General features: G+C 38.2%; 1 protein-coding gene across 4 annotated transcripts in view; it reads right to left on the bottom strand.

Moving 5' to 3' along the window:
* Positions 1-7,580: 7,580 nt before the first annotated feature.
* Positions 7,581-16,071, bottom strand: part of ddr2l (discoidin domain receptor family, member 2, like) — a 40,899-nt gene continuing 32,408 nt past the window's right edge. For all 4 annotated transcript variants that reach the window (XM_084945958.1, XM_084945961.1, XM_084945959.1 and 1 more), the window contains 3 exons: positions 15,764-15,998; positions 13,706-13,855; positions 7,581-13,431 (listed from right to left, as the gene is read on the bottom strand). In XM_084945958.1, coding sequence (XP_084802084.1) covers positions 13,297-13,431; positions 13,706-13,855; positions 15,764-15,998 — 520 coding nt within the window. In that variant the 3' untranslated portion in view covers positions 7,581-13,296. The remainder of the gene's footprint in view (positions 13,432-13,705; positions 13,856-15,763; positions 15,999-16,071) is intronic.

Here is a 16,071-nt window from a genome sequence, read left to right as displayed (position 1 = left end):
TATCATATTTTTTTTAACATATTTTTAATCATAATAAGGTGTGCTCCAGTGACTCGACACCTACAGGTTTTGTCTGGCTTTATTGGAAAATAATAAGCTCCTCTCATGCTGAGCGCTCAGGATGCTTTAAAAAAAAGCTGAAATTGAAGCACTTACCAACTGAGAAGTTTCCTCCTCTGAGTGCACAGTAAAACACAACCTGCCACCCACAGAGCCACAGCTCCTTCCCTTTAAACCAATCCAGATAAATCACTTCAAATGCTTTCACTATACATTTTCTGTTTAACATGTCAGTGAGTTATGTTTCCAGCCGGAGATAGCGGTCTTTCACGGTAACACTTTAAGGAGAACCTAACCTGTATCCTTACCTTGGTCCTTGTATATCTCCTCTAATGAGATGGTAAAAAATCTGCTTGCTCTTGTCTGAGACCTTGAAAATGTTGTTTACAGTTTGTTGTCCTTGTTTTCATGTCGCTTAATGTGCAAAGTACTTATTTTGGTATCCACAGTTTGATAATGAACCTTGTTCATTGTTCCCCAGAGGAACAGTGGAGCATCTGCAAATGATCAGCTGCTTCATCTACTGTAATGACAGGAGTCTCACCAGCTCTGCAGTCATTGTTTGGAAGAAGCTCAGAGAAGGAAAATAGATTTTAATTATGTTGGTACCCAGAAACTGTCTCAAGACTAATCAGTACTCAAAATGTTAAGTATATTTCTCTCTCAGTTCCTAATTGATTCCTTTTAATTGATTAATTCCTGTTAATACTGATACCTGAAACTGGCACTGAAATTGTCCAATCAACATGTTTGTTTGTTTGTGAAGAAAACCCTGTTCAGCAATGTTAATTCAGGGCTTCAGATGGTAAAGCTTGGGGATTTGCCATATGCATTTAAATGAATAAGCAATGAAATGATGATCTATTTATAAAGAAATAAATGGGGGAAAGACACAAAGGCCGCTGAACTGGAGCTGACAAAAATAAAAACATTGAGTGCAATCCTTATGTAATGTGTGACACTCTCATGGTAGAAAAAGTGGGGTAAAGTAAAGAGAAAAAAATCTAAACAAGCTCATTATCAAGCACTATGAATTTCACATTGTTGATGGGGTTGATGGGGTCATCTACTTTCTACAAAGGTTTGCTCCAAGCCCTGCCCATATTACAAGGCAGGTACTTTTTGCTCATTACCTCAGGACATGTATAAAGTTGCAGGCAGCACAAATGCTGCACTCCAAGCCTGTGCAACTAAAATCAACCCATTCAGCTCTTGTGGTTGCCACTTATTTTCTTTCTGGCTTCAAATATCAGACACAGTAGACTAGAAGGTGAAAACATAACTTTATAACTACCTGCTGCCTGTAGGTTTCCATATTGATTTTACAGTTCTTTTACTTCTCAATAAAATGCTTCATGGCCTTGCAGCAGCCTGCTTGTCTGACTTGCTTCCTCCAGGACTTGGAGCGGTCGTAGACTTTGTTTGATTTATCTGTGGTTTGTAACAGAAATATGATGCAGAGTAAATACTGCTGTTATATTGTTGTAATTATGCATTTTTGACTACATGTGAAATGTGTTCTTGTCTTGTCTGCTGCAGAGTTTATCTGCACAGGAAAACAAATACTCTCTAAGAAATCATCAATCTACACCAGATATGCATGAAAATCATACTGATTCCTTTTGTCTTAAAGTCAAAGAACCACACCAGGTTGCCTTGGGGTTTTGTGTTGGAGCAGAAATGCTTTTGCATGGTGTTTTGGTGAGTAGCTGCAGGTAGCCGCTTCAGCCACAAACACGTGTACAAATTTTAACTGATTCCTTCACTGCTAAAGGAAAAAGTGAACTGCCTGAACAAGAGCCGCTTTTTACAACATTTGTGTGAAGATCAAAGGAGGGCGGATTTTATCACAGCTCACTGCACTTCCCTTTCAGCAATACAAGGCTGTTCCCAATGAAAAGCAGGTGTCGGCCTGATCTGAGCACTTTAAACAGCTTCATAATGAGGGCTGGCTACCTGGAGGGTGCCTACTGCACACGGGACACATAACAACCCATGGAAACCAGGCACAATAGCAGTACCTTCATCATTACAAACATCATCATCACCTTTGGTATGTGTAGAAAACAGTGGATGAAACAAGCGATCCATAACAAAGCCACGAAATTGAAAAAAACAACAACATATGAATGATTGTGTTGTCAGCTCCCCGTCTTAAACCACGTTTAAGGTTTGATGTTAGTCAGTGGCACACCTGCATTCAACAACTTAGACATGTGAGGCACGTGACAGCACTTCATTCTAACCATGTGTTAAACTACAGTAGGGGGTCTCAAATGTCTTTTGGCACCCACTTCAGAAGTAAGGTCACGCCTAGCACCCCATGGTAGATTTCTTTAAAGAATAAATTTAAGATGAAGTACAAAAGCATTAGCAATCCCTCGTTTGTATATTTTTTCTAATAGAAACCATATTCATGAGACTTTGGGTGACAGTAAGCTGCAGTGTGCATGGCTGAATGGGTTAAAAACATTCTTATTTACCTGGTCAGTACAAAGCGGCAGTTACATCCCTCCATCAGTTTAGTGTGAAAACACCAATTATATCACACCAGATACATTCACAAGCTTGTGTGTCACAATTTAACATGTGATATTTAAACAACCAAAAAAGAGACTGTTTTCTGAAAAATCACTCTTAATCATCAGAATAAAATTTTAAAAAAATATTATAATGAATCATTTTTAAAAGAAAAAGTGTTTTTTTCACCCTGAGCTGGCCTACTGGTATTATACAGTTAATATATATATTGTTTAGTATTAAGCTTTGCTTGTTCCATATTCAGTTTTTCAGCAAAACGTGTTTGAGTCCATAAGAAAAGATTCATTCTTATATCTGGAGGAATAAATATATTTCAATAAATATTAACGTTAGCCCGCGACTTTGTTCCAGTTTTGAATTTTGGCCCACTGTGTATTTGAGTTTGACACCCCTGTGCTAACGTGTTAGTATGACTTTCTGCGAGTTGAGCTGGTTGAGTCAGTGGCTTATGGTGCTGTTCCAAAAGTGTCATCAAATAATTGGTGTGTGTGTGTGTGTGTGTGTGTCTACTGATTATGGTTAAAAGGCAACAAGTCAACAAGTGAAGCTGTAAATCAGTCAGGCCTTCAGACACTCTTTCACTGTGATCTTTATTGTATTTGTCTGTAGTTATTTCCATCTTTGTCCTCTAAATTTTATTTAATTTAAACTAATCCATATGAATTTTTGAGGGTAAATAATGGAAATTTGAAAAAGCTACCATGCTACCAAAACCAAAAAATGTTATATAAAAGGTGAAAAATTTGGAATCAAAATATAGGCAGTTAACTAGTCTTCCCATCCATCCATCCATCCATCCATCCATCCATCCATCCATCCATCCATCCATCCATCCATCCATCCATCCAACCAGAGCATTGCTTTCACTTCATTGCTGCTGATCTTCTTGTAAAGTTGCTGAGAAACTCATGAAAAACACATCAACTAGCTGGCCCCTTCCTCTACCCTGAGGTCAAACAGCTGGGGGACAGATAGCACCCATAAACAGCAGAGCGTGGGGGTTGTCATTTCTGTGCAGTTACTTTGACGAGAGAACCTGTCAATCAACCTGTATGGGCAGGGCTGCACGTTGTTGGCACTGGTAAGTTCATCTGGTGGTCTCTGCTCTCCATGTACAGTTCAGTATCTGCCACCTGCTCGCTTGTAGTAATCTGATTGTTACACTCAAACAGTGACCTCTAGAAAAGCTCCATTTTACAGTTGACTGATGTAAAACATTGACAAATAAAACAAATTAAAGCAAAGCAAAAGGCTTTTGTAAAATTCCTCAGAGCACTAACTGTGTCAAAACCCCTGAGAGCAGTTCTAGAGGTGGAAATATCAATTAACACTCCCAAAGTAACAAACATTTAAAATATAAATCATTCTAAAATGTAATTTACTTTCACAAAGGGAAAGGAAATAAAACGTTTTGTTCATGGTCATCCATACATTTCAGCATCTAAGCTAATCAATTTTAAATAATATAATTTCATTCTTTGAAGTGATGTTAGAGAAAAATAACACCAAGACCTTAATCTTGTGCGTGATTTGGCCCATTTAGGACCAATTTGCTGGTTCCTTCTTTCCATCCTTTTTATTCTGTGGTCTTTTCTATTATAACTCCTGCAGGGACCCCGTTTCCTGACATGGACCATTAAATCTTTAATCGACACAAACTAATGAGGCTTTATTCAGCCAGATGTTTGAACTCGAAAACAATTATAATTTTCCGGATTCTTAGGGTCTCAAGATATATTTATTTTTGGCAAAATGAGAATTAAAACCGAGTTCTTAAAATGGCACATGGGCACTTACCTGCATCAAAATACAACAGTGGCATTATTTAATGAATGACCCAAATCCTTTATCTGTGCACACAAGGCTTAACATTCCTCTGTGTATCATATTTTATTCAGTTAAAGATTAAAGATTGTGCTGTTGCTTCGATTCATTCATGACTGGATCATAGCATCCTGCTGTTTGCCCCGTAGGAGCTGTGAGAGTTTATACAGACATCCAGATTCTTCCACGAGTGAACATAATGCAAAAACCAGTAGAAGAGTTCTGGTTTTATAACTATTTATGTTTAACTGATGTAGATTACATCAATTTACCTGCAAATTTAAATATAAAGGTTTTTGGATGGGACTGATGGCTGGCAGTAAATATGAAAGGATCTATTTATTTAGAAGCAAATCAAAATTTGGGAGCCAGAAAAATGGAAAACTGAGAAACAGAAGGGAGATTAAATGACAACCTAACAAAGACTGAGAGTTCAGTGGAAAAGCTAAAAAAACATTTACTCCCTACAACATTTTCCTTGTTACCTTTTCTTCACCACAGTAGAAAACTTTATGAGGTGAAGAAAGGTGGGAAGAAGAATCAGTAAGGAGAAGCAAGAGACTCCATAGTGTAGTGGTTTACACATTCACCTTAAAACTGTAAGGTTTGGTTTGGTCCGATTATAGATGGAGACCCAAATCCCATTTGGGGTTTTGTCAGGAAGTATATCTGGTGTAAATCTGTGCCGAGGTGCTTGCTGTGTGAGCTCTTGGGATTAAGGGAGCAGCTGAAAGTAGCAGAGTCATGGAAATGCACAGGTAACATAACGTCCCAGTCATACAGGCCTAGAGACCATCTGGTAACCACAGATCACTATGGAAAAATGTGGATTTCTCAGCCAGTCTGCAAAATGTTGGTGGCAGTCTCAAGGTGAAATAGGTATACAAAATAGGTACACAGTGCTGCACCTGTCAAGGGGTGTACTGTGGCAGGATACAGACCCAAATGCGGGACTTGGACATGAAACTTAAAGCCATTTCCAGTGACGAGGGAATGGAAAACAGGAGGGAAGCACAGCTGGGGCTAATCTGGCATAATGAGACAAGGAAACAAAGCAGAATACACTGATAATAGGACACAGACTGTCAAAGTAAAACAGGAAGCACAAAGCATTCATAAAGACAGAGACGTGGAAACATGACAGACTCTGGAACAGAAGGAACATGAATCAACAAGACGTGGGACTCATGCAACCCATAGAGACTGAAAAGAATGAACATCCAACATACGGAGAACAGAATTAAACCTTCACCAAGAACACAGATGAGGCACAGAAACCTAGAAACCAGGAACTATAAATATAATACAAATAGAAAACCACAATTTAAAGAGTATAACTTAACCAAAAACACAAACACTGGGTCAGAGAGTTCGGTGTTCGGTGCCGTGACAGCATCGAAAATTGTTTTGATTGTTCTGGTCACTGGCGGTTGCCCATAGTTTGTATTAAATACTAACATCGTTTGCCGTTACACTTAGACAGGTGGAACATATGGAAATGGAACATATAAGAATGAAGGATGACAACTATAAATCATGAATAAACACAACTACTTCAAATGCAGTTGTGTTTAAATATTTCTTTAAATTCAACCAGGTTAATAATTTACTGTGCAGATTCTTGTTGACACGTTTTGTGTTGATTTTTATTTCTATGGTTACGAGAAGACACAACACATGTTCACACAGTACTTTACTCTATTTTACTCCGTTTTCTATTTTACTTAATCTATTCACTTTAAATGTTTTATCTACAACTCATATTCATTAATCCATATTTTCTTCACAACTGAAAAAGTGAATCAAATTTGGGTTCAAGTGAGAAAATGTAGAATTTTAAATTTTGGGGCAGCAAAACATCTCAAAAAGTTGGATGTAGGTCAACAAAATGCTGGAAAAGTGAATGATACTTGGTAAGTTTTTCTTTTCAGCAGAATCCAGGATTTAGAACTAAGTTAATAAAAAACTTTGTGGAGAGCCACTAAATTATCTTTATAGCTTAGATAGAGATTATTAATGTTGCACAATTAGGCTTTACGTCTTGATTGGGCAAAAACAGAAATTGTTCATGCATTTGATTGGTTGATTGTTTTTTTTTTTCTGTTAATGAAGACAAATTCTTAAGCAGCCTTTAAACTAAGTCAAAACACGGCCATAGTCATTCAGTAGTAACGACTGTGGTTATAATTTTGCTCTAACTTCCTTTGTAAACCTTTTCTGAACTTCCAAATGTTCGTGTACTCCATTTGCTAATTGTCATTCTGTCACTGACGGCCTTTAAAGTGAAAGGAAAGTAAATGTTCAAAAATGAAATGGCTGAAGCTATTCTCAGTCCTTCATGAAGCTTTTGGTGTACGTGACAGCTCTCACACTAAAGAGACAAAAATAGTCCCTACTGTGACCAGACCTACTCGCACATTTGGAAGGACATCAGGGAGCAGAGCACCAACAATTACAGCCAGGTTGGGTTTGGCTGGATCTACTCTAGCATCATACCACTTGTATAAAAGCTGTTGTCACCTTGCCCAGTGTTGTGTAAACCTTCATACGTGTGGAAGGTTTTTAGTGCTTTTTAAACTCACAGCACATTTTTAGATTGTCAATTTATCAACCAAGAGACATTTACACTTCATACCTACAGAGAGACATGGCAACTTTAAACAAACATCCATCAAAGTAAAACCTGCGCCGCGCTTTTTGGCCGTGAACCACCCTTATGAAATCTGCCGGCACTGAGCCCACACATGCAGGCAAACCTCTGCCTTTGGCTTCTTTGCCAAATTTAGGACAGTTACAAAACCTGTGATTGTCAGTATTCCTGCAGAGTTCATGAGCAACCTCCAAAGGTTTTATAACACTTCTCTTTCATTACTCAATTCGTGCAGTTACTACGGAAACTAACTGATTGATTATGATGCATGATGAATCCTAGATACAAAAGAAATATCTCAACTAAAAGAGACCAAAACCCAATTCCAGAAAAGTTGCAATGTTGAGTAAAATGGAAATAAAAACACAATGAGATGACTTGCAAATCTCATAAACTCATATTTTATTCACAATTGAACATGGAAAACATATCAAATGTTTCAAATGGGAAAACTAAAACAAGTCATTTTAAATTTGATGGCAGCAATCCCTATTTTTTTTTAAAAAAAAAGTCAAATGGGGCATCAGAAGGCTAGAAAAGGAAAAAAAAAAGATCATCTTTAGGAAGGCATCGTTTCTCAGAAGTAAAGATAAGCAGAGGTTCACCAATCTGTAAAAAACAAACAAACAGCATCTACTTAGTCTGTGCAACAATTTCAGAATATTGTTCCCAAGTGTAAAATTGATTTTGAATATCTAATATCTACAGTACATAATATCATCAAGAGATTAAGAGAATCGGGAGAAATCTCTGCGTGCTAGAGACAAGGCCAAAAATCAGTATTGGATGTTTGTAATCTTTAGAACTGCAGGGGGCACTGCATTGAAAACAGGGATGCATCTGTCATGGAAATCACTGCATGCTCAGGAAAACTTCCACAAATCATCATCTGTGAGTCTGTGAACACAATTCCCTGTTCCAGTCCTAAAATCCAGGTTTAAGTGCTACCATGCAAAGAAGAAGCAATGTCTGAAAACAGAAACGGTGGTGTCTTCTCCGAGCTAAAGCTCATTAAAATGGACTGAGGCAAAGTGGAAAAGCTGTTCTGTAGTCAGAGAAATCCAAATGGGAAAGCTGTTTGATTTCTGATGGTATGAGGTTGCATTAGTGCCTATACTGGTGGTTTGCACACATTAAAAGGCATCATCAATGCTGAAAGGTATATACAAGATTTAGAGCAACATATGTTTCCATCCAGATGATGTCTTATTCCAGGGAAGTCCTTGCATATTTAAACATGACAATACTAAACCGCACACAGCACTTATAGTAGAAGAAGTAGTAGTAGAAGAGTCCAGGTACTAAACTGGCCTGCCTGCAGTCCAAACCTTTTGCCAACTGAAAACCTTTAACACATTACGAGAGAGGGTGTTTGTGTCCCGAATCCACACTGAGAGTTAGTGCCACAAATGAGAGGCATGAAAGCTCCCATTCTACTTTTAAATATCCCAGTAATGCAGTACTTAAGGTCTTTAAGACAAGATGAGGCCTGATTATTCAAGACCTTGTTTATGAAGAGAAGGATTTAATTCAATTCTACACTGAACAGGGAGCGAGTGATGCAACAATCTTGGCCTAATAATGTAACCCACATATAAGGCTGTAGGAGCAGCTTTACAGTTTGGTAAACCCACGGTTACTCTAGACATATTTCCCCGAGGAGGCTGAGACCAAAGTAGAGCTTAAAGAGACTGAAATTTGTCATTTTTAATCATTGGCTGTTACGTTTTATTACCAGTGCCTTAATTCACAAAAAAGTTCCTGCCCACCACGGACCCTCTTGTTGTGTTGGATCCCTGCTAACCTTTATTTTTCTTGGAAAAAACCCCAAAAGGCGTAAATCCTCACAGAACATTCAAACCTGAAACAAAAGGCATAAAAATGTGCAGAAATCAGGCCTTCAGTGTTCCTTCAGAACAACAAAGCTTCTCTAGGACTCATTTCCGCATATAGGCTGTCCTGTATACGTGTGTGTTTTAAATCTCTCTGCTGCCCCCTGCTGTACAGAACATCGATGTGGTCTAGACTGAAAACTGTAACGTCAACTGTTGAAAAGCTTAGATTTCAATTTGCAGTGTTTTCTCTACTCATGAAAAAAAACCCAAACAAACAAATAAACAAAGACAAAAGAAAAAACCCGTCTTTGACACATTTACTGTTTATTATAGGAAAACAAACCAAAGTGAGATAAAGTACAGAGTGAAAACCACTTGGGACCAGAGAACACCAAGCTTCCTCCTCCCAATATATTAATATAAACAGCTACTAGCCTATGTACAATATGTGTCTGAAACATACTGAAGATGGGAGCAAAGATTAAACAGTGTGGATGAGAAATTACTGTGAACACAACAGGGAAACAAAACAGAACATCTTGTTCAGAAAAAAGTCCATAAATGCTGAATTCCTGTGTAAAAAAAGGGGAAAACAAACAGAAATAGCTATAAATTCAGATAGACAATTAATTATTAATAAAAATTACCACACCTAATCTGCATTCACACACTGAGATATTATAGACCAATTATACTGTACACTATCAAACTAAAAGAATTCTCAAATGGAACCAAAACAAAATACACAGGCTCACTGTAGCAAAGGACTCTGGGAGATTGAGTTTAGTGGTTTCCTTCTGTCCATCTTTCCTCTTGCCTTGAAAACAACAACAACAACAACAAAACCCAACTCCCTCTTTTGCTTAGTTAACATAATTTGGCACAACCGAGCAAATCCAGTTAACCACTTTAACCTCAACTAGCTCCCAGTGCTCAAGGGAATGTTGAAAAGACTCACTCAGTATCTCACTTTCTCTTAAACACTCGCACAAACACGCTGAAAGAAATGTAAGATACAGTACAGATAACAAAACACTACTGCAACAACAACAAAACACAGAAAAATGTACTCAAAAATCTACATGTTTGGTCTTTCTCCGTTTGCGCCATTTTTCATTTTATACGATTTGTTCTCAGGGAGGATTTAAAATACTGCAAATGTGTACTGCATACAAATAATACACACTGACATTAACTGAGTGACCTAAACAGTAAAAAAAACAGACATTAAATTATGCTTTACCACCTTTATACATTAGACAAGAACTCTGAAAACAGACACATCAGAAGTTTATTGAGTCATGTTAAAATGGATGGTGCAGGAAGCATGGGGACAAAGCGGCTCTTGCTACTACTAACATGATAGCCACTATCAGCATCACTTGAGTTAGTTTGTCAAAAGGCTGCACCGTCTGCTACCATCCACAGACTGTAGAAAAGACAGAAAGAGTCTCTGTGTCTGAAAAATGAGGCACAGAACACAGAAGTACCTCAAACCTCCCATTTCTCTAATCGCCAGCCAGAGGAAACTCCATTAGTGGCAAAAAGAGTCTGATTGTACAGAAGTCTATGAGAATCTCTCTTCAGCTAACTTCATTTGTGAAGTAAAGACTTTCCCAGGTAGTTTATAGTCTTATTCAATAGTTTCTAGTCTGACCTAATTCAGTACAAATTTTCTCAAACTCTAAATAAACTACGGTTCATTTAGAGTTAACTGGACTTAAAGCAGGGTATGCTTTGCTTATGCAAATGGGCCTTCCTTATGACCCATCCCTGTTTCATAGTCAGATCCATCCCTCCCTTGTCAGGTTGTGCAAAATACTCACTGGCTATGGTCACATATCTATATGAATCTGTATGGCCTTATATCTGTAACTGCTCGCTTAAATCGTTGCACTGTCGACATGAACTTCCTTATCGGTTATAAATTTTTAATCTTGCAAGAAGGAAGGTGAGGACTGATACTTGGATTAAAGTTAATGCCAACACTTTGAAGATGAGACAGAATCATGAAAATTCCAACGCTCGTATCGTTTGTCAGTTTTGGCTGAAGCTGAAATCATCGTGAAACATTTGGACATGAAACATTTATTGTTTTGTTTTGGGGTTTTTTTTGTTAAAAGTTTATTACTCCTAAGACATCCTGACAGAAGAACAATAAATCCAGCCTACAGTCTGCATCGATCCAGCATTAGTTCTGTAAACAAGACTCCTCTGAATGCTATGCAAAACAAAGTCAGAATGAATGAATTGCTTTTTAAACATAAAAATCTTTATGGTTGTTTCAGTAAAGGTGCTGCAGTGATTGGATGCAGTGACTTCTCTGGTGCATGAACCTGTCAAGTGGCCCCCATGTAAAACATACACTGATAGCTAACACTGATCTCCTGACCAGCGCTCCTTTGAATATGAACCGTGTAATCAGATCCTCTGAGCTGAAACATTAGTCTTTACACCTACATTTGATTAAATATAACTTCAGGAACAGGCTCCGCTACAGACAAACTAAACTAAAATGGTACAATCTGCCACAGGGTTATTCCACTACACAGGGTCAGAAAATGAACTATTATTGCAGGGCGCTCTTCGGTTAAATACCTGCTCAGTGTTGGAAGCACTTAAAACATTTTTTAGCTAAAACCAGTGGTGACAGACAAATGGCTTTTTCCCAGTTTCCTGCTTTGCCTAGTTGGAAATCCAGCCTTGGTGTAAGGCCTCCATTTGCCCACAGTCTATCAGCTTTCACTGATCAGTGAACCTTGTTCTAACGCAGTAGTTTGGGAACTCACAGCCCCAAATGTAGATGGTACATTAAGTCAAGACAAAATGCCTTGTCTGGAGTTCAAATCCTAGCAAATTCAGACTACAGAAGACTAGACATATCAAATAGTGAGACATCTACATGTGCAGCAATGCAGTAAGTATTACTGCAGTTTATTTCTGTGAATAAAACCAACTACATGAAGCCAGAGAAGAGCTTAACACCTTCAGCTTTGTGAGTTCAAATAAGGAGATATGCAAGGTGCATTCATAAAGTTCCACAATGCCCATCAAAAATCAAAAAGGATACCTGTTTTAAATCTCCCCACAGATGGCCTGCCTAAGCAGGGCTCACAACTATTTGTGTGTCACTGACATGTGTGACCAGTGAACCTGAATTTCATTTTGAGAGGACAAACCAAGTGCTGAGTGAAAATCCTGCTTTTTTAATGTTTTGCATGCTCGTGTGCACTAAACTCTGACCACGCTCCTGGTGGTTTAAATCAGGTATGCTTTTTAATTTTTTTATCCACAAAATGTATATTTTGCAGGTTCCCAAAGACAAACACCGACAGGTTAAATGACACCTTGGTATTCGATACTTGGTTAATCTCCCTGTGACCAGCATCTGAGGTTCAGGCGTCCATGACCTTTCCCTCTGGTACCGATTTTGCTACATATGCAAAGCACTTTGAATAAAAGGATCATAAATTTTGACCATCATGCCCATCTTCACAAAGATGCTTACAATTCTGTTTTTATTTTAAAATTGCATTTCAGCACTTTTTTTTTGTCTCTTAGGGAACAAAAGTGGCATGATTCAGTTTTTTTCTCATGTGGCTTTAAGTTCTTTTTTTTTTTTCAAAATTTCCCACAGATACCCACCGACTGATTTTCAGTCTGTGAAACACACAGGTTTCTTCAGCTTCTTGGCACCGCGACGTGAACCTCAGCTGACCAACATTCATATCCACAAAAAAAAAAAGAAAAGACCAACGATTGTGAAACTCCACAAAACAACAAAATTATAAAATAGAATAAATCTAAAAAATAAAATCCTACACTAAAATCTGACCCTATAGCCCTAGCTCCAGTGTGGATTAATATATGAACATGAATAACTGAGAGACACAGACACAGTGCTTTACAATAATAATAATAACAATAATAATAATAATAATAATAATAATAATGATAATAATAATAAAAACCCACAGGGAAAGGAGAAACTACAAGGACTATCCAGTTTTTTGTAATCTCTAAATCTCTCTAAAAGTCAAAGAGAAGGAAACAAATGGTTTAAGGCAACTTTTGGCACAAACAAGTCAAAAGGCTTGGGGTAAAGCGGCTGTAAAAAAACAGAAGAAGCTATGAAACTGCCAATGGTTTGTTCACTATGGACCAAAAGGTCTGAAGCTTGCGATATTTTCTCCTCTGAGCTGACTAGTCACGTCTCCCTCCATCATCACCTGGTCTTTCAGAAAAGGGAGTCGCTAGTGCCGCGAAGCAAACCAACAATCCCTCTGCACTGTAATTCCAGTCCTCTGTGCTCTTGTGTCAGCCTGTCTTCTTATAAGAGTCCCACCGCCACGGAAATCCCAACCAGCAGATCCCAGCAGCCTTGACTCACTGGTTGACGTGGGGCTTCAGGGCTTGGTAAAGTCCCTCGAAGGTGGGTCGGTCAGGGATATCGCGACTCCAGCAACGCATCATCAGCTCAAAGAGAGAAGGTGGGCAGAGTGGAGGGGCATAGAGGAAGATCTAGTGAGGGACACGGGAGAATTAAGAGTGATGACAGATTCCAGTGATTTGTTAAAAAAGACAAATGTTGGTTTAGGTTTAGTAGCCCCTCAAATTTATCCTGCAGGCACTTACGAGCGTCCTGATTTCCAGGTTTGTAAAGACTGCTATGAGCTGTCTTGGATCCAGTTGCAATTAAATTAAATGTTTGCAGTTTTACTCTCAGGTGGGCAAAATGATTTAATCCAGTGACAGAAGGTAATAATCTCTGACTCTGTCCTGTGTTTCGTCTCACCTGTCTGCCCTGGTTCCTGAAGAACTCGCCAGTGTTCTCTATGACCTGTTCATCAGACAGCAGGCTGTAGGGCTGCTCCTTACACAGAGTGAAGATCTCCCACAGGGTGACTCCAAAGGCCCACACGTCACTGGCTGTGGTGAATTTACCCTGAGGAGAATAATCACATCTGAAAGTTTAACACTCCAACTTTAAAATACTTTTTCTTATTTTCAGTGACTCTCTGAAGACAGCTGCTGATGAAATGTTGATTGCGATGCTTTGTGAGACTTACAAAATAATACGATACGATAAAAACGTACGATAAAAGCTTCTGCTTTAGACCTGGTTTGGGTCAGCTTGGATCCATTGTCTTTTCGCTTAACTTTACAGCTGCAAAAGACATTAAACTTATGCAACCACGTTCATAATGCAGAACAGGAAAGTTATTCAAATAAAACACTGCAGCAAAAATGATGTTTCATTGTTTTAGTGTGCAAACCGCTACTGGTGCTTCCCCTGGAGGGCAGGAAGCTTTTGAAGAACCTTAGCTAAACTTCCTTTAGTGAAACATTTTGCATTTGCATTTATGCATCTAGCAATTTTAAAGACAAGCAACTGTAAAGAGTTTGTTATTTGTTTTGTGTTTTTCAGCTGTTGATTTTAAAAAAAGAAGATGTGAGGGGAACGTACATGTTTTTTATAAGTCGCTGAACTGATCTAGGCAAATGTCCCCAGGGTTTGAATACAATTACAAGCCTATATAAACTTCTGGACATTAACTCTCTGAACTTTTAGCGCTTCTTCTTTTGAATATTAAAGACTCTAACATTTATAGACTACGAGTCATTTGAAAAAGACTATTTATAGCATTGCATAGAGTCTGGCTTGGCTGGTAGTATGTGTGAAGTATTGGGGGTTAAATAGGCTGAGTAGCATAATCAGCATTTTTTTTTACTATTATTATTATTATTATTATTATTTATTAGTCCTTTATTTATCCAGGTAAAAAATCTCATTGAGATTAAAAATCTCATTTCCAAGAGAGACCTGGCATCATAGCAACAAAAGTCAAAATACATGTACCACACAAGTGCATAACATTTAAAACAAATACAATATCCTGTATGAACATGTGAAAGATATACAATAATATCTGACCACCTATTTACCAGCAGATGTTTTCCCAGTTTGGAAAAAAAAGAACTAAGAACTACAACAGTGGGCTAAAATTCCTCCACAATTATATTAGACTAATAAAATCATACAGCCAAAAATTACTGATAGTTATTTCTGCTAAAGTCCCGTACCAGCAGCAGACTGAGAGACAGCTTTTTCCATCAGGCCATCAGACTGCTGAACACTTCATAGACACCTCACCTTCACTACTGGAACTTCAACATTATGCACTACATACTGTACATTAATGCCACTGTTTTGCACAATATCCAACTACAAACCTCTGTATATTTTATATATTTTATTTTATTGTTTACTCTATTTAATTTGTAAAATATGTATACACACACACACACACACACACACACACACATACACACGTAGAAAAACATATTTAGTATACACATCCAGTAATGCATACACTATTATATATTGTACATATATTTATTAGTCTCAGATTTAGCCATCTTATATTTTGCTTGTTTTACGTTATTGTATTTTTGCACAACTCTGTAGCTTGTGAAGCTCGCACACAAGAATTTCACTCACATGTACTGTACCAGTGCACCTGCACATGTGATGTGACAATAAAAGTGATTTGCTTTGATTTGATTTAAAGATGGTTCTTCAAGCTACTGAATCATGATTAGTGCTTACAGACAGAATCCTGTGAAAACGTATCAACTTATCTCATATGACAGCAGCTCTCAGCTCTCTAATACAGAGGAAAGTATAATATTCATCAGGGTAACATTCATTCAAGTATCTGAAGATTTTTAATGCAGCAGCAGAATAACCGCAGAACTTCCACCAAAAAGTAACACATGACAGAGGTGTAAAGTTTAAAAGGAGCAAAATAAAGATCGTATCTTAAATCAACTCCCTTCCTCCAAACCTTACCAGCAAGATGCTCTCCCAGGCCATCCATCGTATAGGCAGCACCGCCCGGCCCTGGATACGGTAGTAGTCGCTGCTGTACAGGTTTCGGCTCATACCGAAGTCGGCAATCTTGATGGTGAGGCGGCGGTCCAGCAGGCAGTTTCTTGTGGCCAGGTCACGGTGCACAAAGTTCAGAGATGCCAAGTACTTCATCCCTGACGAGATCTGCACCGCCATATGGAGGAGGTCAGACAGGCTGAAGTGGAGAAGCAGAAAGCGATTCAAAGTGGTGAGAATCAAAAGTGCACTAACAAGATAGTTTAGAAACC

Source organism: Perissodus microlepis, chromosome 12 (assembly GCF_051167445.1).
Source record: "Perissodus microlepis isolate ML-2025 ecotype Zambia chromosome 12, ASM5116744v1, whole genome shotgun sequence".
Taxonomy (NCBI): Eukaryota; Metazoa; Chordata; class Actinopteri; order Cichliformes; family Cichlidae; genus Perissodus; species Perissodus microlepis.
This window is presented reverse-complemented; position numbering and strand designations above follow the sequence as displayed.